Below are 21,081 nucleotides of genomic sequence, written 5' to 3'. Positions count from 1 at the left end.
AAATCTTGCTTTAAAATTTTTTAGCTTAAACTGCTTAACTGACATTTTGAAAGTTTGAGAGCTCTTATTAGCCATTAGCCGAACAGTTCTCATTGCGTAACCCTGCTGAAAAATCCAGCTAAAACCAGCCTAAGCCTGGTCTCCCAGCCTGCCATAGCTGTTTTTAGAGGGGGTTTGGTTAGCTAGGAGGCTAGGAGACTGGGAGGCTGGGAGACCAGCTAAAACCAGCTATGACCAGCCAACCAGCTTAGGCAGTTTTAGGTGGATTTTTCAGCAGGGAACCGCTCCATTCCGTGCCGATCCGGGCCAGCTGGTACAGTTACGGTTTAATTTTCCACAATGGGGCTGATAATGGCCACTCTCACAAATGGTCACACTGATGATATGAGATGTAAATAACAACCGTGTTATGGAGGATGATCAGATATTTCTTTATTATTTGGTCATTTTTGGTAACACTTCACAGGTCCCATTGGTTAATGTTAGTTAATACAAGCAATACATTTGTTCATACTAGTGGTGTGCAAATTTCGCAATTTTAGATCGTGAATGATTTAGTTGCAGTTCTGGCGCCCCATCCCAACATACTGTACAAAGCGACGTACATTCACATCACATGTTTAGCAACACAGCGGTAGGGTTACACCCATGTGACATGGCAGTTCTTTGCCATCACTAAAGTTTATTATTCGCATTTGTTTTCAAGCTTTGCCAGGTAAAACATTGTTATTGCATTTACACTGTCAAATACATACGTTTACATGAACACAGTCATTTATATCTTTAGTGTATGTAAAATGTTGGGGTGCGTGTCATTGTATTTTAACTGTGCAATAGGCCTGTGACAGCAGCCTAACAAACCTCCTGCCGTCTGTGTCATTAATGTTAATCAAACGACACATACAGAGCAAAAATAAAAAAATCACTCTCATTTGAGCTTTGATAGGGATCAGTGCATTTTTAATTCATACAGTGAATTCTATGATGTTTTATTTTTACATTTGTTCATTCTATTTTTTTACTTGAATGCTACTGTTAAATTCACCTACTGTATCTGAAAAAATTAAAGCACTGTTTACTTCTTTGGTATCTTATATTCTATTCGACCTATTATTTGTATTCTTATTTTTAATAACAAAGAAGATAAAATAATGAAATAGAATAGCAAAATAAGATTTTGGTCATATAGCCCACCTCTACTTTGGCCCAAATGGATAAGGCAAAATTTTGTTAATTATGTAAATTAGTTTGGCTGTATTTCACAATGACTTACAAAATAAAAGCCAAGTTGAAAAAAATAGATAAGATCGTGGATCTTGATTCTGCCTGAAAAAAAAAAAATGATACAATAATTTTTGCTATATCGTCCGTCCACCCCCTAGTTTAAACAGTATTTATTCATCTTTGTTAATGTTATTAATAATTAAAAATGTTAGTTGTTAGTTCATCTTCGGTTAGTTCAGCTCTGGTCCAAAAAGTAATATTAACAGATACAACTTTTGATTAATAATGTATATTTAAATGTTAAAATTAACATTAACTAATTTTAATAATAATTTATTAACTATTTTCCATTGTTAGTTCATGTACCCCCGGTTTCACAGACAAGGCTTAAGCTAGTCTTAGACTAAAATGCATGTTTTCGCTGTTTTAACAGAAAGCAATGTGCACTCACATATCTTAAAATATGTCAGTGCCAATGTATTGTCTCAGGATGCACACCAGTAATGTTTCTTTCAAAGGCATGGTTATAAAAGCTAATATATAAGCCTAATCCTGGTTTAGTCTAAGCTCTGTCTGTCTGTGAAACCGGGCCATAGTTAACTAATTTTAACAAATGAAACTTTATCATGGAGTGTTACATTTTTTTTTTCTCACATATTTTTGCATACTGAATTTTGATCTTTCTTGCATACTTTACCATATAGCTACATTTACACTACAAAGACTGCATGTGTTGCATATTGATTCTTGTGCGCCAGAACCAAAAGCTTAAAACTTAAAGGATTAGTTCACTTTCAGATGAAAATTAGCCCAAGCTTTACTCACACTCAAGCTATCCTAGGTGTATATGACTTTCTTCTTTCTGATGTACACAATCAGAGAAATATTAATAAATATCCTGATGCATCCAAGCTTTATAATGGCAGTTAGTGGGATCGCTGAATATGAGCTGAAGAAAGTTCAGCTTCCGCCAGACCACCTTCCCTATTCAAGTTACGAAGAAAGTGTAAACTGTCAGATAAGTTTTTACCGTAAGTTGAATAGGGAATGTGTAGGATGTAGCGTAAGCATTTTGAACTGTGAGAGTTATACAATTTCTTCATAAGTAGAACACAGAAGGCGGTCTGGCAGAAGCTAAATATTTTACTTCATAAATTGTTAAATAAGGATATTTTTTTACACAAACACATCGCTTTGCTTCAGAAGGACTTTATTAACCCCCCGGAGCTGTGTGGAATATGTTTATGATGATGGATATGGATGGAGGCACTTTCTTCAGCTCATACTCGTTGATCCCACTAACTGCCATTATAAAGCTTGGATGCGTCAGGATATTTATTAATATTTCTCAGATTGTGTTCATCAGAAATAAGAAAGTCATATACACCTAGGATGGCTTGAGGGTGAGTAAAGCTTGGGGTAATTTTCATTTGAAAGTGAACTAATCCTTTAAGCTTACCTAAACCTTTGCCTTCCATATTTTCTTTATCCTTCTTCTAGTTGTGATTTATTATAATTATTATAATATATAATACATTACATTTCAATTCATTATCATATTGATGTTGCCACTTTTTTATTAATCAATCACTTAAAGTTGTTTTTTTCTTCATAGCCTCTGATGAATCCTTGCTTTGTTCAACATGTTTTTGCAATGGTATTATTATAATGAACTAATCCAGTTTGTGCCTTTTGAGTCACAATTTCATCTGTAGAGATGCTGCAGGCTAATTGGACAGAGTAACATGTGAGTCTCCTGAGTCATCTGTATCTTAAGCAAGATGAATGGATGGAGATGTGACGTTGGGGATTTCCAGCATGCAATAGATCTGTGCAAAGGGCTCAAGGCCCAAGTTGACCGTGTAGTACACTCAGCGTCTATCGATCTGGGCGTCCCTTGTCTGGGGACGTATAATGAATACAGATCATTTGACTTGAGCTAGCCGACTTCTCAGCTGTAGTCTCCATTACTAAAGTACTTGAGCCTTTTCTACCATCTCTAGCCCAGGGGAGGCTTTCTTCACTCTAATGAAGTGAGGCAGATTTGTTTACAGGATATTGATTACTGTGGAAGTCGTCCTTTTATTCAAGTAGCTCTATGTTCCTGGTGGTTGGTTGTGTCTCAGCGGAGAGGCCGGATGCAGGAGTGGAAGCATGCAGGATCTGTGTGTCCAGAAACTCACAGCATAATTAGAGCGGACAATCCCTCAGCAGTTAAACCTGCTACTGTAAGCAATGCAGAATTGGCTGGAATGTGCAGCTTTAATCAAAAAAATGTGTTTCTTTTTCAATGTTGAGTCTTGGCTCAGGGGGAGCAAGAACCTTGTCTAGCCTTTTGCCATGCCTTGCAATATTTTGTACTTGAGAACACACAAAAAACATTTTGGTGCAAGCTGCTAATGTGAAAGTGACAGTAATTTTACCTGGTTTTGATAATTAGCATTTTCTTGCATACCCACTATTCACATCATCCAATGAAAACAACATTTAAAGCTGAAGTTTGTCTTTTTTTATGTTAAAAGAATTGTAATATTCAGAGACTACTATAAATAAGCTGTTTGTAGGTTGGTTTCCAGAAAATGTATACTGTTGCTGTGTGGCACTTTAAAAACATTGCTCTGGTCATACATGTCGACTTCTGGCTCAGTATGCTTGTTAATGATATTATAGTTATTTAAATTAGGGATGCACCGAAAATTCTGCTTTGTGCTTTGTTACTTTTAATATGAAGTCTCAACTTAAAAATTCTGTAGATTTTATTATGAAATTCAAATAATAAATGTAGATTTGACACTCTTTAATACAGTTTCAGCGGCAGGACGGATCAAGCGCACATGAAGCGATCATCTCATCTCCTCTTAACTACTAGTTACAGCATGAAGTAAACATGGGTGAACACCAGAAGATGTGATGAAAGATACATTACAACTTGCATATCCCATGAAATCGGTCAGTGTTTCAACTGGGGAAAGACGTCAATAAAACCGCTTGTAGGCTATACAATGTCACTTAATGTTACGTTTACCTCAACAAAGCTATTCAATGTCCATAAACTCATTAGTTAGCTAGAAAAATAACTCTAGAGAGGAGCATTTTTTTTTTTTTTAAATATATGCACTGTTTTATATATTTTTATTATACTTTTACATACCTGTTAGTGGGGTCTTCATTATTTAATGCATGTTTGAATAAATCTGTCAAGAAAAAGTTTATTGCTGTTTAAATGTTTATATTTCACCAACAAACTAGAGTAGAAACAATTGTTATTAAAATATAAACTTTATATAAAAATATAAAAATAGTTTATAAAAACTGCTTTGTGTGCAATTTACATGTTTGTAACACTCAGTTTTAGCTATTTGAGTGTTGATTTTTAACTAGTTTGATTAATTGATTATTAACTTATTTATTTTCAGTTTCGGTTTTCGGCCAATTGCATCTTGAATTTTTGGTTTCGGCCCAGAATTTTCATTTTGGTGCACCCCTAATTTAAATAAAGAAGATTACATAAAGTGATATATTAATATATTGTATTTGAGGTGAACGTAATCTACCTCACTTTATGAGATGTCTTTATGAATGCTCCTATGACAATGGCATGGATTATGGATATTTTTAGGTTACATGAATGGACCCTCCTGAATGGCTGTTTGGTGCTCAATAAACATCTCTTGCTTCTTTATGGAATAAAAATATGAATTACTTAAAAAAAAAAAAAGAGTCAAAATCTGCCAAGGGGTAATAATGGAACATCAATTTAAAAAAAGTGATTTTAAACTATTATTTACAACGGGATCTGCATTTTCATGGGTTTTTTTTTGTTATTAGAGACAATAAAAACAACTGTGCATCAAAACCACTCCTTTCCTGGTAAAAATGAACTTGATTTTCAAAAGTCAATGAATTTGCGACCAGCTCAATGTAACATTTTTGACAAGCAAAGATGTCAGTCAGTAACATGTAATTTATGTAACCCATGAAATAAACTTAATTCCATAAAATAAGTATGCTATGCAAAAAGCATTTAGAACATTTCCAGCACATTTTATAATTAAATCTAAATCTAATTCACTCCTCATGCACGTCATTACGTCCATCAAAAATATAGGCTTGCCTGTCAGTTGAAATATTAGAACTAAAAACATCCAACATAACACACTCATGGGCATCAATCACTTCACTGAATACTTGTTGGCTAAGAAATAAATGATTAATACCTATTAAAATAAATAACTATTGCCTTATGATCCATCTATTTTCAAATCCATATCATTTGAATATCACAACATCAATGTCACAATACACGGTAGTGTTTACGAGAAGCAGAGGTTCAGTGAGTAATTATTTTGCATTGAGATTGTACAATTGAATGCAAGGATCTCAAGATGGTCTCGAAATAATTTCACAACTGGGCAGAGGGAATGAAAAAAATGGAATGAAAAATGGCCAATTTGCATAGAAGGATTTATGTTTTAGTGAATTATTATTCTATTCTAATTCATTTGCGAGTTAAATGCTTGTTCTGCAGAGCAGAGTTATGTTTGAATGTAATAGAAGCCTATTCAAGCACGCTCATGTGGTTAGGTGACGTCCCCTGAGGGAACAGACATATAAAGGTTAGCCTGCAAAGGAGGTTCGAGCTACAGTACACTGAGGACACCTGGGCTTTGTAGATGCTGCCATGCTTACTGACCTTTGCGCACTGTTTGTGTGCTTTGAATGCATTAAAGCTGATGTTTTTGGAATAGACCGTAGTAAACCATTAAGGTGACGTTTGACTTTTTGTTTACACCTTTATAAGTCCCTCAGCTTCTAGTTCGGCATTATGAAACAATGAGAACATTGTTTGTAGCATCTGTCCTGAGTTTGTAAACTGTAACTGTTTTTAGTAGTTTTATATTTTGTTTATTATTGACTTCCAGCAGTGCACATGTAAGCTGCTTCGTTGAAATGCCATTCTTTATTCTTAAATCATAAATAAACCTGTGAAAAACTGAATCCTATATTACTTAATGTCTGCAAAGGGCAGTTTCTCTCTAGATTTGTTTTAAATGCAGAGGCAGAAGGCAGGTGAGGTACGTTATCATCGGCAAGGTGATTTCAGATGTTTTTCATTATAACTGTGTTCGAGAATCCTGCAAGGTGCGCTCATTCTTGATGGTCTGTCAGCTAAAATGTATTCCTCATGCAGTTCCAGTCTAGCATTTTCACAAAATGATATTCATCTTTTGTTAGTTCATAAGCATTCATTTTACCTGATCTCTCTTGCTGATGTGACATTGCAAAATTGCCCTTTAAAACTAGGCATTGCTTTTGAGTTGTATTTAATTTAATTTCATTTCATTTCAAATGCTAATGCTTATATTTAATCTATTTGCATTATTATAGTGTTTCCCTCCCCCCCCCCAATACAAAAAAACATTTAAGATTGAATGCCCAGAAATCCCTGTGAGGTACCTTAAAGGTCAGAAATATTTTACTTTGACCTTTGCGTGACTGTAGATCTATGAATGAACATGAGAGGGGTTCAGAAGTGTCTTTGTATCTGGATGGCCTGAAGACCCGTGGACATGTCAGAATGCTGAAGTAAAAGCACTTCCACTCGGCTGATCTTACACACAAACTGCTCTACTGCTCTATTCACCTAAATAGAGTACAACAGAACTTCCTGATAAGGCTTTCCATATTATCCTAAGATAATATGGAAAAAATGGGTAACACTAAAGTGTTAATATGTAGATTTATAATTGATTCCAGTGATGAAATTCCAGTGTATTATTCGGTAAAGGCCAGTTTGGGTCTATTTGAGATGTAAATGGTCTCCTGAACGTTAAAGGTGCCGTAGAACGTCTTTTTAAAATATGTAATATAAGTCTAAGGTGTCCCCTGAATGTGTCTGTGAAGTTTCAGCTCAAAATTCCCCATAGATTTTTTTAATTAATTTTTTTAACTGCCTATTTTGGGCATCATTAAATATGCGCCGCATTAAAAATCAGGCTGCGGCCCCTTTAAATTCTCCTGCTCCCTGCCCACGGAGCTCGCGCTTGCCTTAAACAGCATAAACAAAGTTCACACAGCTAATATAAGCCTCAAAATGGATCTTTACAAAGTGTTCGTCATGCAACATGTCTAATCACATAAGTATAGTATTTATTTGGATGTTTACATTTGATTCTGAATGAGTTTGATGGTGCTCCGTGGCTAAAGCTAACATTACACTGTTGGAGAGATTTATAAAGAATGAAGTTGTGTTTACGCATTATACAGACTGCAAGTGTTTAAAAAATCAAAATAACCACAGCTCTTGTCTCCGTGAATACAGTAAGAAACGATGGTAACTTTAACCACATTTAACAGTACATTAGCAACATGTTAACGAAACATTTAGAAAGTTTACAAATATCACTAAAAATATCATGTTATCATGGATCATGTCAGTTATTATTGCTCCATCTGCCATTTTTCGCTATTGTTCTTGCTTGCTTGCTTACCTAATCTGATGATTCAGCTGTGCACAGATCCAGACGTCCTGCCCTTGTCTAATGCCTTGAACATGAGCTTGCATATGCAAATATAGGGGTCATACATATTAATGATCCCGACTGTTACGTAACAGTTGGTGTTATGTTGAGATCCGCCTGTTCTTCTGAGGTCTTTTAAACAAATGAGATTTATATAAGGAGGAAGAAACAATGGTGTTTGAGACTCACTATTTCCATGTACTGAACTCTTGTTATTCAGCTATGCCAAGGTAAATTCAATTTTTAATTCTAGGGCACCTTTAAGATGAACCTGAATCAACAGTTGAAACTGTCTTGCCATTTTTACTTTAAAATTGAAAATTATTTTGTTGTAATCGGATCAATTGTATTTCTGTGCATGCGACCTATTCTTTGAGTCCATCCACTGCCCCCATTTGCTGTTACTTTTAGCAGGAAAGCTGCGTAAGAGCCCCTAAGGAAATGGATATATTTAGGCACAATGTAGGCTGTACATTAAAATATCAGTTTGTCATATGTGCATTTCATTTCGAGTCCGAATCAGCCTTGTAAATGCTGTGATCCAGTTTAACTGGTACAAATTTGCCTATGCTGTAATTAAATATTTATAGTAATAATTATTCCTGTTTTAAAATTAATTACTAACTCAACCTGATGCAGATGTTATGTTATACTGGAATTGCGCAACCTCAAGCAGATATCTTTGTGTTACAGACTCTGGTTGGACCGTAATGACCACACGCTTCCGGTTGCCTGCAGGCAGATCCTACAATGTCCGGGCGACGGAGCTGGCACGCGACAGGCAGCGCACCGAGGTGGTCTGCAACATTCTTCTTTTGGATAACACTGTCCAGCCTTTTAAAGTCAATGTAAGTAATGTGAATAATTCGATTTACTAATGATCAGATCATGAACTAATGTTGTGTTTAAGTCTAACTTCGCTGTTTTCAACTCGCTAAAAGTGAAAACAACAGGTAGCAGGTAGTTCCCTTTCGATACTTCACTCGTACTGCGTATGGGGAAAGGTCTCCCTTTTTCCCCGCTGCTGAAGCCTTTTTTCAATAACGCAGTGTAACTGCACCGTCATTGGTTCACTCATAGACAAGTTGTTGAACCAATGGCGGCGCGGCATAGCTGCGCGGCCTATGGCGACAAAGCGCGCGAATATTCCCGCCGAAATGGGCGGGGTATAGGGCTATATAAGCAGGCGTTTCGCCATAGGATTTCAGTGTTTTCTCCTTCAGCGACGACATCTACTTCTCTTCGCTGATCTCCGCCTGAAGCCGAAGAAGCTCGCCGCCTTCTGCTCTCGCCGCCGTCTGAAGAGGCTCCCGCAGCGGACTCGCCTGGACTCGCCGGTGGAAGAAAGCGCCGGCGCCCTCGCGGACTGCAGCTTCTAGCGCCGTCGCCGAGCCGCCGCCTCCCGCTTCCCGCTTCCGGCCGCTTCCTGTGCGTCCCCTGCCGCCATCCGGCGCGCCGCCTGAGAGCTTCATCCGCGGCTTTAACGCCGCTCTAAAAGAGCGATTTCCAGCGGTTTTCACCGCTCTAAGAGCTTCCGCGGCCCTCGCCGCTCTAAAAGAGCCACCCAATTGCCGTTTTCACGGCAGCGGCGTCTCACGATGCCCCGCCACTCATGTGGTACTTGCAGGGCCCCCTGCACGACGACGATGGACACAGCGAGTGTGTCGCTTGCCTGGGCAAGCCCCACGCAGACGGCGCGCTCGCTGGAGACTCATGCCCGCACTGCGAGTGTATGAGTCTCGCTTCCCTGCGCTCGCGGGTCGCCTTCTTCACTGAAGGCGATCTCGCCGCTCGCGCCCTCCCGTCTCCTTCCTCCCGCGAGCCGGCGAGGAAAAGACAGCGGGGTAGAGCGACTCAGCGCCAGGAGTTGAGCGAGCTCACGCCGGCCCAGCCCCCGCGTGCCTCGCCCTCTCCTCCCAGGGAACTCTCTCCCGTTCTGTTCTCTCGCCCTGAGCAGCGTCCCTCCGCAGAAGCGAGTGACCTCGTCTCATTCGGGGGAACAGACGACGAACAAGACGACTCCATGTCTCTTGCGGCTTCCGAAGCGGAAGGATGGGCTGGCGAGCCGGAAGACCCCGCTCCACCGCCTCCCTTGGAACCCATCGAGCATGGCCAGGGCATGGATGCCGAGCTCTTCCGCATCCTGTCTAGAGCCGTTGAAGAGCTGGACCTCGAGTGGGCCCCTCCAGAGGAGCCGTCTCGCAGCCGCCTGGACGAATGGTTTCTGCCAGGCCGCCGCCAAGCACCTCGCCAGCGTTCAGCGCCCTTCTTTCCTGAGGTCCACGAAGAGCTGACGAAGTCGTGGCGCGCTCCTTACTCTGCCCGCCTCCACACTACGCACCGCTCCGCCCTCACCGCCGTCGACAGCGCCGAGGAGAAGGGATACGAGCGCTTGCCACCCCTAGATGAAGCGGTGGCTGCTCACCTCTGTCCTCCCGCGGCTGTGGGTTGGAAGACGAAGAGGGCCCTTCCTTCCAAGCCCTGTCGGACCACCTCTACTCTGGCTGGACGGGCTTACACCTCGGCGGGCCAAGCTGCCTCTGCGCTCCACACCATGGCCATATTTCAAGCATTCCAGGCCAAACTCCTCCGCTCTCTGGATGAGTCTGGAATCGACGCGCCAGCCTTCAAAGATCTCCGCAGCGCCACGGATCTTGCCCTGCGAGCTACGAAGGCTACGGCCCAGGCCATCGGTCGTTCCATGGCCAGCCTGGTCGTGTTGGAGCGCCACCTGTGGCTCAACCTAACGGAGATCAAAGACCTAGACAAGACGGCCTTCTTAGACGCCCCGGTCTCGCCTTCTGGTCTCTTCGGGCCTGCAGTGGATGGCTTCACTGAGCGCTTTACTGCCGCGCAGAAATCGTCTCAGGCTATGAGGCATTTCTTGCCTAAGCGCTCCAGCTCCGCTTCTGCGTCTAGCCGCCCCAGGACTGCGCCGGCTCAGCAGAACAAACCAGCCCCACCTGCAACACAGGCAGCGCCGCCCCAGGAGCATCGCCAGCGCTCGCGCCCTGCGAAGCGCCCTCCCTTCCCGAGGCGCCAGGGACCCCGGCCCAGGATTGTGCTGGACCCGGTGCCTCCGAAGTCGTCCTGATTCGTCGGACAGGAAGAGGATGGGGGACCGTCCCGTTACGACCGGACCACCCCAAAAGCTCCCACGAGTAATTTCCCCTCCGCCTCGTTTATTTCCGGGCGTGGGAAACATACTCCAAGTGACAGCTGGGCCCACACCTGTTGCGCCCACTCCAAACGCCGTTTTCACGGCGGACAAATTTTTACCTCATCACAAAAAGAGCAAATTTCCTCTTCCACCCCTCGCGGTGTACGACCCTCTCAACGGCGGTCTGTCACCCAACATTATTCAACCCCTAGCCACTCGGGCCGAGGCCTGGCAGGCCATCCCCGATGTGTCAGAATGGGTCATGGGGATCGTAAACCAGGGCTACTCGCTCCAGTTTGCACGACGGCCCCCCGCTTCGCCGGGGTGCTTCAAACATCGGTCAATCCGGACGACGCTCATGTCCTCCGGGCCGAAGTCATGTCGTTGCTGGAAAAAGGAGCTGTGGAAATGGTTCCTCCGTCAGAGAGCGAGACAGGCTTTTACAGCCGCTACTTTCTGGTCCCCAAAAAGGATGGCGGTCTCAGACCCATCCTAGACCTCAGGCTTTTGAATCACTCCCTCATGAGACGGAAGTTCAAAATGCTGACGCTGAAGCAGATCCTCGCGCACATTTGCCCCGAGGACTGGTTCTGCTCGCTGGACCTGAAGGATGCGTATTTTCACATCCAGATAGCCCCCGTCACAGACGATTCTTGAGATTCGCATACGAAGGGGTGGCATACCAATATACGGTCCTGCCCTTCGGGCTGTCTCTGGCTCCCCGCACTTTCACCAAGTGCATGGACGCGGCGCTTTCCCCTCTGAGACAGATGGGAATCCGGGTTCTGAATTATCTCGACGACTGGCTCATCTTAGCCCGTTCGCGAGACGAGCTGGAACGCCACAGATCCGTGCTCCTCAGCCATCTACAATGCCTGGGTCTCAGGGTCAACTTAGCCAAGAGCTCGCTATGCCCCACTCAACGAATTTCGTTTCTGGGAGCAGTTTTCGACTCGGTCCGTATGACGGCAGTAGTCTCGCCAGAGCGCGCCCTGGCAATTCAGCAGCTCACGGCATCTGTCACGAACAAAGCCTATCTCCCTCTGAAGTTTTTCCAGAGGCTGCTAGGGCTGATGGCTTCCGCCTCCCCGGTGCTGCAGCTAGGCCTTCTTCGGATGCGGCCTCTTCAGTACTGGTTGAAGTTCCGGGTTCCTCCCAGCGCATGGCGGCACGGCCGCCTATGTCTCAAGGTCAATCGGGCCTGTCTTCTAGCCCTGAAACCTTGGATGGATCCAGTATGGTTCCAACGCGGAGTCCCTTTACAGGCGGTCTCACGGAGGACGGTGCTCTCAACAGACGCCTCCAACTTGGGCTGGGGCGCTGTGTGCGAGGGCAGACCGGCCTTCGGCTCGTGGAGCCACGAGGAAAGCCATCTACACATCAACTGTCTAGAGATGCTAGCAGTGATGAAAGCCCTTCAGTTCTTTCAGGCTTACTTGACGGGACGTCATGTTCTAGTTCGGTCAGACAGTATGACGGTGGTGTCATACCTGAACCACCAAGGCGGTCTTTCGTCCAGCCGCTTATGCGCTCTGGCGAAACGTCTGCTGGAATGGGCTCTTCTGAGGCTTCAGTCGCTCAGAGCGACTCATGTTCCTGGCAGGAACAATCTGGGTGCGGACATGTTGTCACGGAGCAACATCCCCTCCGACGAGTGGATGCTCCCCACCCCCAAGTGGTCCTCACGATCTGGGAGTTCTTCGGGAAGGCAGAGGTAGACCTCTTCGCCTCAGAAGACAACTCTCATTGCCCAACATTTTTCTCGAAGGAAGTAGATGCTCTGGCCCACACATGGCCCAGCACGCCCCTTTATGCTTTCCCTCCGATCGCACTGATCCCCCAGGTCATCAGGCGTATCAGAGAAGACCAGCACAGAGTCCTTCTGGTGGCCCCGCTCTGGAGGAACCAGGTTTGGTCCTCGGAGCTATTCAGGCTCTCTCTAAGAGCCCCGTGGCCGATTCCCCTGAGACGGGACCTCCTCTCTCAGGCAAACAGAACAATCTGGCACCCACAGCCGCAGCTCTGGGCTCTGCACCTCTGGTCCCTCGATGGGAGCCGACTAGCCTCCCCGAGGACGTCCTAAATACCATTTCTCAGGCTAGAGCCCCATCTACGAGGCGCCTCTACGACCAGAAGTGGTCAGTCTTTGTTGATTGGTGTTCAACACGCAACATAGACCCTGTGGAGAGTGACGTATCTTCCATACTGTCTTTCCTCCAAGAACGCTTGGAAATGGGGCGCTCCCCTTCCACGCTTAAGGTTTACGTAGCAGCCATTGCAGCGTTCCACGCTCCTATTGCTGGCCAATCGGTGGGACGAAACGGGCTCGTGATCCGTTTTTTGAGAGGTGCTAGGCGTTTGAATCCTCCTCGCCCTCTCACTATTCCCTCCTGGGACCTCTCGTTGGTCCTCAGGGCCTTGAAAGGAGCCCCATTTGAACCAATGGGTTCAGCCGACCTCAGGCCCCTAACACTAAAAACCGCTCTGCTACTAGCACTAGCATCGGTAAAGCGTGTTGGCGATTTGCAGGCCCTCTCTGTGAACCCTGCATGCCTCGAATTCGGGCCTGGTGACTCTAAGGTCGTTCTGAAACCTAGGCATGGCTACGTCCCTAAAGTGCTCTCAACTCCGTTTAGAGCTCAGGTCATCTCGCTCTCTGCTCTTCCTCCCTCGGCGGACGAACCAGAGCTGCAGCTACTCTGCCCAGTCAGGGCATTGAGGACCTACATAGACCGATCACAGTCTTTCAGACTGTCGGATCAGCTCTTTGTTTGTTTTGGCGGCCGCACCAAAGGGTCTCCGGTCTCGAAACAACGCATTTCCCGTTGGATAGTGGATGCTATTAACCTGTGCTACTCCTCACTGGGCACTAATTGCCCCATAGGAGTCAGGGCCCACTCCACTAGAGGAATGGCTTCCTCGTGGGCTTGGTCCAACGGAGTTTCCATCCAAGACATCTGTGAGGCGGCCGGCTGGTCTTCGCCGTCCACCTTTGTCAGGTTCTATCACCTCGATGTCCCGACCTTACAAGCTCGGGTCCTGTCGGTGTGATTAGCGGCTTCCAACAGGTCCCGCTTCACGCCACCATAGGAAGTATCTTCCTTCAGTGTAACCATGGGTTCGGTTAGGCTTTGCCTCCGCTTGTCCTTTTTGCCCCCCTCTGGGTGGCCAAATGCAAGCTATATCGTTCCCAGCCGTGGCACGGCGTGGTTGAATTCGTTCCCCATACGCAGTACGAGTGAAGTATCGAAAGGGAACGTACTCGGTTACTAACGTAACCTCGGTTCCCTGAGATACGGAACGAGTACTGCGTCACTTGCCGTGCCACGAGGCTGCGGCTCAGGGTCGTCGCTTCAGTCGATTGACACTGAAATCCTATGGCGAAACGCCTGCTTATATAGCCCTATACCCCGCCCATTTCGGCGGGAATATTCGCGCGCTTTGTCGCCATAGGCCGCGCAGCTATGCCGCGCCGCCATTGGTTCAACAACTTGTCTATGAGTGAACCAATGACGGTGCAGTTACACTGCGTTATTGAAAAAAGGCTTCAGCAGCGGGGAAAAAGGGAGACCTTTCCCCATACGCAGTACTCGTTCCGTATCTCAGGGAACCGAGGTTACGTTAGTAACCGAGTACGTTTTCAGGTAGCAACCATTTCAGTTTTTTTAATTGTATTAGGCAGCCAACTTTTATTGAAAGCCCATTTTGCCAGCAGTGAAGTAACCCTTTAAGCAATATATGTTGTAACTGCATTTTTACATTTCTGAAGAAAATGTAACGTGATTTCACCAAGTAGAACATGCTCCTGGATCAACATTCTTATTGATCCTATAACAACATTCCAATCAACCGATTAGATTTGAAGATTAGGTAGTTAATGTCAAGTTTAGGCTTACAGCAAGGATTAAGGGCTTCTACACCATTCTTATTCACAATTTCTCCCTGATTTTAGTGATGGGTAGGATTAGGTTTAGGGGAAGGGATAGGGTTAGGAATATGTTTTCGGACAGGAATGTTGTTCTAAAATTAACAAAAGATGTTGATCCAGGAACATGCCCTGGAACAAAATCACAGCGACCCTAGGGGCTTCTTGGTAGTTGATAGATCATTTCTAGATGCTTACTTGCACGTCCAAGTGTCTATGGTATATGGTGGTTTTTATAGCTTAGTCAGTTGTGTATTTTCACTCATTTCATCATCCCTCAGATGAGTCTAATAATTTGGAAAAGTTATAGCTTAGCTCTCCACAACTAGCTGTTCAATTTGAGGCATGATTCATGTCTGTAACATGGTGCAAGATCAGTTTCACACCAATGTTTAATACATGAAGGTTTTTGTTCAAATCCCTAATCATAAATATGTGCAATAATTATAGTGAAATACATGCTCAAATAGCAGCATAAACAACAGAACACGAGGATTCACACATCGTCCCATCACGTACCTGCAGTGCTTCTGTGAAAAGAGAAAAACAGAATAAAATTATATTTGTATAAAAGGAATAAATATTCAAAATAAGTTTCACTTAAATAATTAACAGACTAACAAAACGAAAGAAAAAACTGTGTGACAAGCAGTAGCTATATGCTGAGTTGGGATTCATTTTTGTGGCGTGCCCCAAAAACAAGTTCACGGAAGGGAAACCAAGACGGCAGAAAGCGGCAGCCTCATTGTTTTTTTTCTTATTTTACAAAAGCACAGTGTTTTTTTGTTTTTATTGTGAGTTTACACAAATAAAAGTAAACCCTTTAGTTTCGAATGTTGTCTTACTCTTATCTGTATGACCATAAATGATGGAATATTTAAGTTTCCACTGTTATGAAACTAAAATAGCCTATATCTGTGTTTAGTGTTTATAAGATTTGTAAACATTTATTTACTGGTATTTTACATAATTTTTGAAAGTAATATAATGAAAATAATAATAAAAAAAAACAAAACAAACAAAAAAAAAACTGTAGTGTAGCTATTTTTTAACCATGCAGTGAATGTTTTAATCTTGAAAAATTCCTTTAAAAATTACTGCCAAACTCGGTCCTGGAGGGCCACTGTCCTGCAGAGGTTAGCTCCAACTTGCCTCAACACACCTGCCTAGAAGTTTGTGGCCTATAGTAAGTACTTTATACCAGCTGGTTCAGGTGTGTTTAATTAGGGTTGGAGCTAAACTCTTCAGCTTATTAGAATGATTTCTGAAGGGTCATGTGACACAAGACTGGAGTAATGATGCTGAAATTAAATGATGCTTTGCCATCACAGGAATAAATTTAATTCTAAAATTCAATTGGAAAACAAAACAGTTATTTTAATTGTAATAATATTTCACTGTATTGCTGTTTTACTGTATTTTTTATAAATTCAGCCTTGGTGAGCATAAGAGACTACTTTCAAAAACATTTAAAATAATCTTACTGACCCCAAACTTTTGAATGGTAGTGTAATAAATAGCTAGAATTGCCACCAAACTTCATTAATCATATATTAATTAATGATTATATGTGAATTACTAATCTGCAGAGCATTATACAGTGTTTAAAGTCTTTTTAATAGAATTTTTCTTTTGTTATCTTTTTATCTGTATGAAGCCCAAATCATACGCATATTTCTTTAAAATTTGTCCTCAATGTGAGTTTTTACAGGCATAATGGTCTGCATCATCTACATTATGCTCATGTTCTAGCTAGAGGATAGTATGTAATTTTGCTTATAGAAGGTATGCATGCTTGACATTCCAGCAGGATGAAAAGTGGCCCTCAGGGTTCCAGAGATTCATGTATATACTTGCACCTGCATTATAAAGCTACCATGACATGCCCCACACACGCGACAAGCAAAGGCACAAATCCTCAGCTCTTTCATTTGCTTAGTCTTATTACAAAACCCTTGTTTGTTCATCCTTGTCCTCAGTGTTTTGCAAAGTGTTGTGTAAAAGGGAGTTACTGAGTTACTGAGAACTGTTATGTCCTGACTTAGTAAGTAAGGGCTTGTGCCAAAATTGAATTGAAGGTTGCTCGTGTTATAAAAGGTTGCTCATGTTTCCCCCAGTGGTTTCCCATCAGTTATATTGTACAAGGATTTCCTGTGAATCAGGAAGTATTTCCATATTTGACTTGCAGCAAGCAATAAACAATAAACCTATAAACATCACATGACTCACTTTAAACAGCTGCTAATCTGTTAGATGAATTAAGGCCTTCTTACGGTCTCTTCTTGTCTGTCATGATACTCTTTGATTCGTGACCAACATTTCCAGGAAAGCCAGTCCTCATGTAACAGCCCCATTGATCAAATTTACTCACTTGCTCTCTGGTCTTGTACTTTTTTGTGCCAGACCTCTTGGTGACCTAGATAGTCTGGCAAAACAGCGGGCCTTTGATGAGTATTAGGCGCATATGGAACGGAAGCACAAAGATCTAATGGAAGGAGAGACCTGAGGCAAATAATCTGGAGGGGGCACGGTGTTGAAAACAGGAGGGCTGTTATTTGTGTTACAGAAGTTGATGATGATGATGTTACAGAGAGGCCATCATAAATATGTCTCATCTGTGTGTTTTTTGAGGTGCATGTTACGTCTGGAATGCAGAGAAGAAGCCGAAAGTTTATAAATATTAGACTTGATTGCTGCCTTGTAGCGTCTTTCTTAATGTGCATGTCTTGGTTGTAACAGATTTTGTCACTTTGATCTTGATTTTCTTATCAGTGATGTTTGCGAACATTATATTGCACATACTGGGGTTAGGGGTTTGTTGAAATCCCCGACCCTATGCATTAGCCTTTGGCGCAGGACATGAATGATACCTCAAATTGTGTGGATTTCACTTGTTTTCACTGAGGGCTGGCAACAGAGATGACTAATATAGCGATGCAATTTAGCCCTGTGCAACTTTATGCAAATGAGAAGCAACACCAGGGGATTAACAATAAGTGTATATTCTACTTGCCAAATCAGATGATGGTAATTAGGGTTGACCAAGATATACTCACCAAAATGGGCATTTTGAATATTTTATGTGAATTTGACCTTTCAAGTGCAATAAGTCACGAAAGAGAACTGAATTTGGGATTGCATGCTGTCTGTCTGACAGCCATCTTTTTGCGCGCAGCATGTAAAATGTAGCAACCCAATGGGGTCAATGATGGTTTCATCAGATGGACTGAAACTCTCTCATGCTGTCTCTGGATTAGCAGGCCATCCTTGTTGTTTAGCTCTGGATACATTTAACATACTTTAGTGGCCTTAGTGATGTGAGCTTAGAAGGAAATTTGTTTTAGAAGCTGAGCTATTTTGATAAAACATTATGAAGATTACTTCAAAGCAGCATGCTCTAATGAATCTTTCACAATAAACCCAGGAATGTGTATTGAGAAATGTTTTCATGTTGGCTATAATTGTGGCTTAAGTGTCCAAATACTTTGTAGGCCTCCTGTGCAGTGCCAGTCTTCCCTTAGTATCAAAACACAGACGTCATAACTACATAACTGGTCTATTTGTTGCCTGTTTCTTTGGTTGCCGTGTGTGTAGATGACTGACTGTCTTCAAAACACTCGCAGGCTTCCTGCAGACCTCTGATATCTGGACAAGCTGGTGCAAGTCTGCTTGCATTTCTGTCATACCGCACTCCTATCCTTTTCTCCTTTAAAATATACTTTACAGTATTTTCTAAATGTATGCTATTGATATTATTGTGAAAAATTAAATCCATCTATGAATGTTTCATTTTTTACATTTTTAAAATGTCAAAACTTGACTATCTAGTAAAACTACAGACTTCTCTAGTGACATATGCCGGACTTCTCCAATCATTGTCTGATTGAACCCCAACACTTTCTTATAGTTGACTGCGAGTTTACATTCAGCAGTTTTGCCTTCACCCAATCAGCAACTGATGGAGAGAACTAAGTCCTTGCCCTACATTTTTTTTTTCTATTTTTTTTAAAATAAAATAAAATCAAAATTCAAAAGAAAATATCTGTTTCTGTTTCCGTGTCATTATGACTTTAATGTACACTCTCTGACACATTCATTAGAAATACCACACTGAGATCCCTTTTCCAGATCTGACCGTTACTTTCAGACTAATCTTGAAAGCGCACACTCGAATAGCCACAAGGTCTGAGACCCCAGCAAGTCTCCTCTCAGACACTTTAATTAGTGTGTATATCTATACAAGAGTGCTGAGGGTAGGGGAAGGAAACACAAGGTTCCAAAAATCCGGGAACTTTGTTCATAACTACATCCTAAAAAAAACGCTTGGAAGAATCAAAGCCCATATAAACACTTCCTGTTTTGGATATACCTAAAATTTTCCCATGGTGTTTTTTAAGTTACACAGTGGCTGTAAGACCTATTTGTAGCCTATTTGTTACTTTACCTGCTGTGTAGCTGCTTTGAAACAAGCTGTAGCTATTGTGTTAAGCAGTATATAGTATGACTTGACTATATATGTTGGCTATCATGCTGATATAAAAGGCAAATCACATGTATAAATGCGCTTGAGTCATTTAATTACATGATGTGACTAAAGGCATGTAACCTGTCTAAATAACAACAACAAATAATTTATCTGGTGTGTTTTGCGGAGTGTGTACAGTATGTATGATCTTTAACTTGGAAATCTTTTATATAGAAGGTGTGATTCTAGATGTAGAAAATTGTTTTCTTTGCCATTGTCACTTTTTGTTATAAATCTACTTGGGTACAAAATGTTTGCTATTTTACTATTTACTGTATACTATTTGACTTTAAAGGGGTGGTTGATTATGATTTAACTTTTTTTTTAACTTTAGTTAGTGCGTATTGTTGCTGTTAGAGCATAAACAACATCTGCAAAGTTACGACTCAAAGGTCAATGCAAAGGGAGATATTTTCTTTTAAAGAATTCTCTATTTAAGGACTACAACAAACGGCTGGCAGGGACTACAACAAGCTTCTTCACAGGTTAGTGACATCACTATCCCTAAATTGTACATAAACCCTGACCCCAAGAGCACACATTAAAGGTGGTGAGGCCATGATGAGCTGCTTTAGAGAAGAGGAAGAGTTGTTGTAGTAGACTGTTGTTACCATGCCGTCATTTTACGCCGGACTGCTTCATAAACGAGGGTCAATTCAACGTTGGATTTGCACAAAAGGTTAACATGACGGTGCATGCTAGTTGAATCAGCAACTACATAAATGTATCCACTAACCATTCAGAAATGTTCAGATGCATTGTATAAGTTGTGACTTCTTCCTGAGTCTCTTCATCAGTGTCCGACTCTGGTTTGAACAATGTAAGGCTGAACGCCGTTACTGACAATCGTCATTTTGGCTACGTGAGATTCTCCTGCTTTGTTGTTGTTGAGCAACTGAAGCATGAACTGTTAAAGCTCTGCCCTCTTCTGGAAAGCGGGCCTGAGCAGCAGCTCATTTGTATTTAAAGGTGCCCTAGAATTAAAAATTGAATTTATCTTGGCATAGTCGAATAACAAGAGTTCAGTCCATGGAAATGACATACAGTAAGTCTCAAACTCCATTGTTTCCTCCTCCTTATATAAATCTCATTTGTTTAAAAGACGTCCGAAAAACAGTCAAATCTCAACATAACACCGACTGTTACATAACGGTTGGGATCATTAATATGTACGCTCCCAATATTTGCATATGCCAGCCCATGATCGAGGCATTACACAAGGGCAGCCAGTATTAACGTCTGGATGTGCACAGCTGAATCATCAGACTAGGTAAGCAAGCAAGGACAACAGTGAAAATGGCAGATGGAGCGATAATATCTGACATGATCCATGAAAACATGATATGATTTTCATAGTCCATATTCTCTCGACTGGCCTGTCATTCATTCTGCTGATGTGACTGTTGCCATATTTTGTTTATTGAGCAACACAGCATGTATGTGGTTTGAACTGTCTGTCTGTGTTTCTCAGAAGGCATGTGTTCAGAATATGCTGTCTTGGCATTTCCAGGACCATTAAAAAGGGTAAAACGGGAAATAAAAGCGCTGCTAATGCCTCGACTCTTCTATCAGGATGCTGTAACGGATCTGACAGCCAATAAAAATGGCTTATGTCTGACTGTTTCTAACTTCTCAAGTGGCTTGGCCTTTACTGGAAATATGGACATTCTTCCAGTTTTATTTTGCTGCTGATTTGCTTCAGTTATTATTTTATGCTCTAGGTTCC

The 21,081-nt window shown here is 42.3% G+C and overlaps 1 protein-coding gene across 5 annotated transcripts in view; it reads left to right on the top strand.

The window, feature by feature from the left end:
- Positions 1-21,081, top strand: part of ptpn4a (protein tyrosine phosphatase non-receptor type 4a) — a 58,153-nt gene that overhangs the window by 8,853 nt on the left and 28,219 nt on the right. For 3 of the 5 annotated variants that reach the window (XM_067410375.1, XM_067410373.1, XM_067410377.1), the window contains exons 2-3: positions 8,439-8,593; positions 19,795-19,840. In XM_067410375.1, coding sequence (XP_067266476.1) covers positions 8,496-8,593; positions 19,795-19,840 — 144 coding nt within the window. In that variant the 5' untranslated portion in view covers positions 8,439-8,495. The remainder of the gene's footprint in view (positions 1-8,438; positions 8,594-19,794; positions 19,841-21,081) is intronic. The other 2 variants (XM_067410374.1, XM_067410376.1) reach the window with 1 other exon arrangement.

This window comes from Chanodichthys erythropterus, chromosome 14 (assembly GCF_024489055.1).
Source record: "Chanodichthys erythropterus isolate Z2021 chromosome 14, ASM2448905v1, whole genome shotgun sequence".
Taxonomy (NCBI): domain Eukaryota; kingdom Metazoa; phylum Chordata; class Actinopteri; order Cypriniformes; family Xenocyprididae; genus Chanodichthys; species Chanodichthys erythropterus.
The sequence above is the reverse complement of the archived record's forward strand: the minus strand, read 5'-3'. Positions and strand labels throughout refer to the sequence as shown.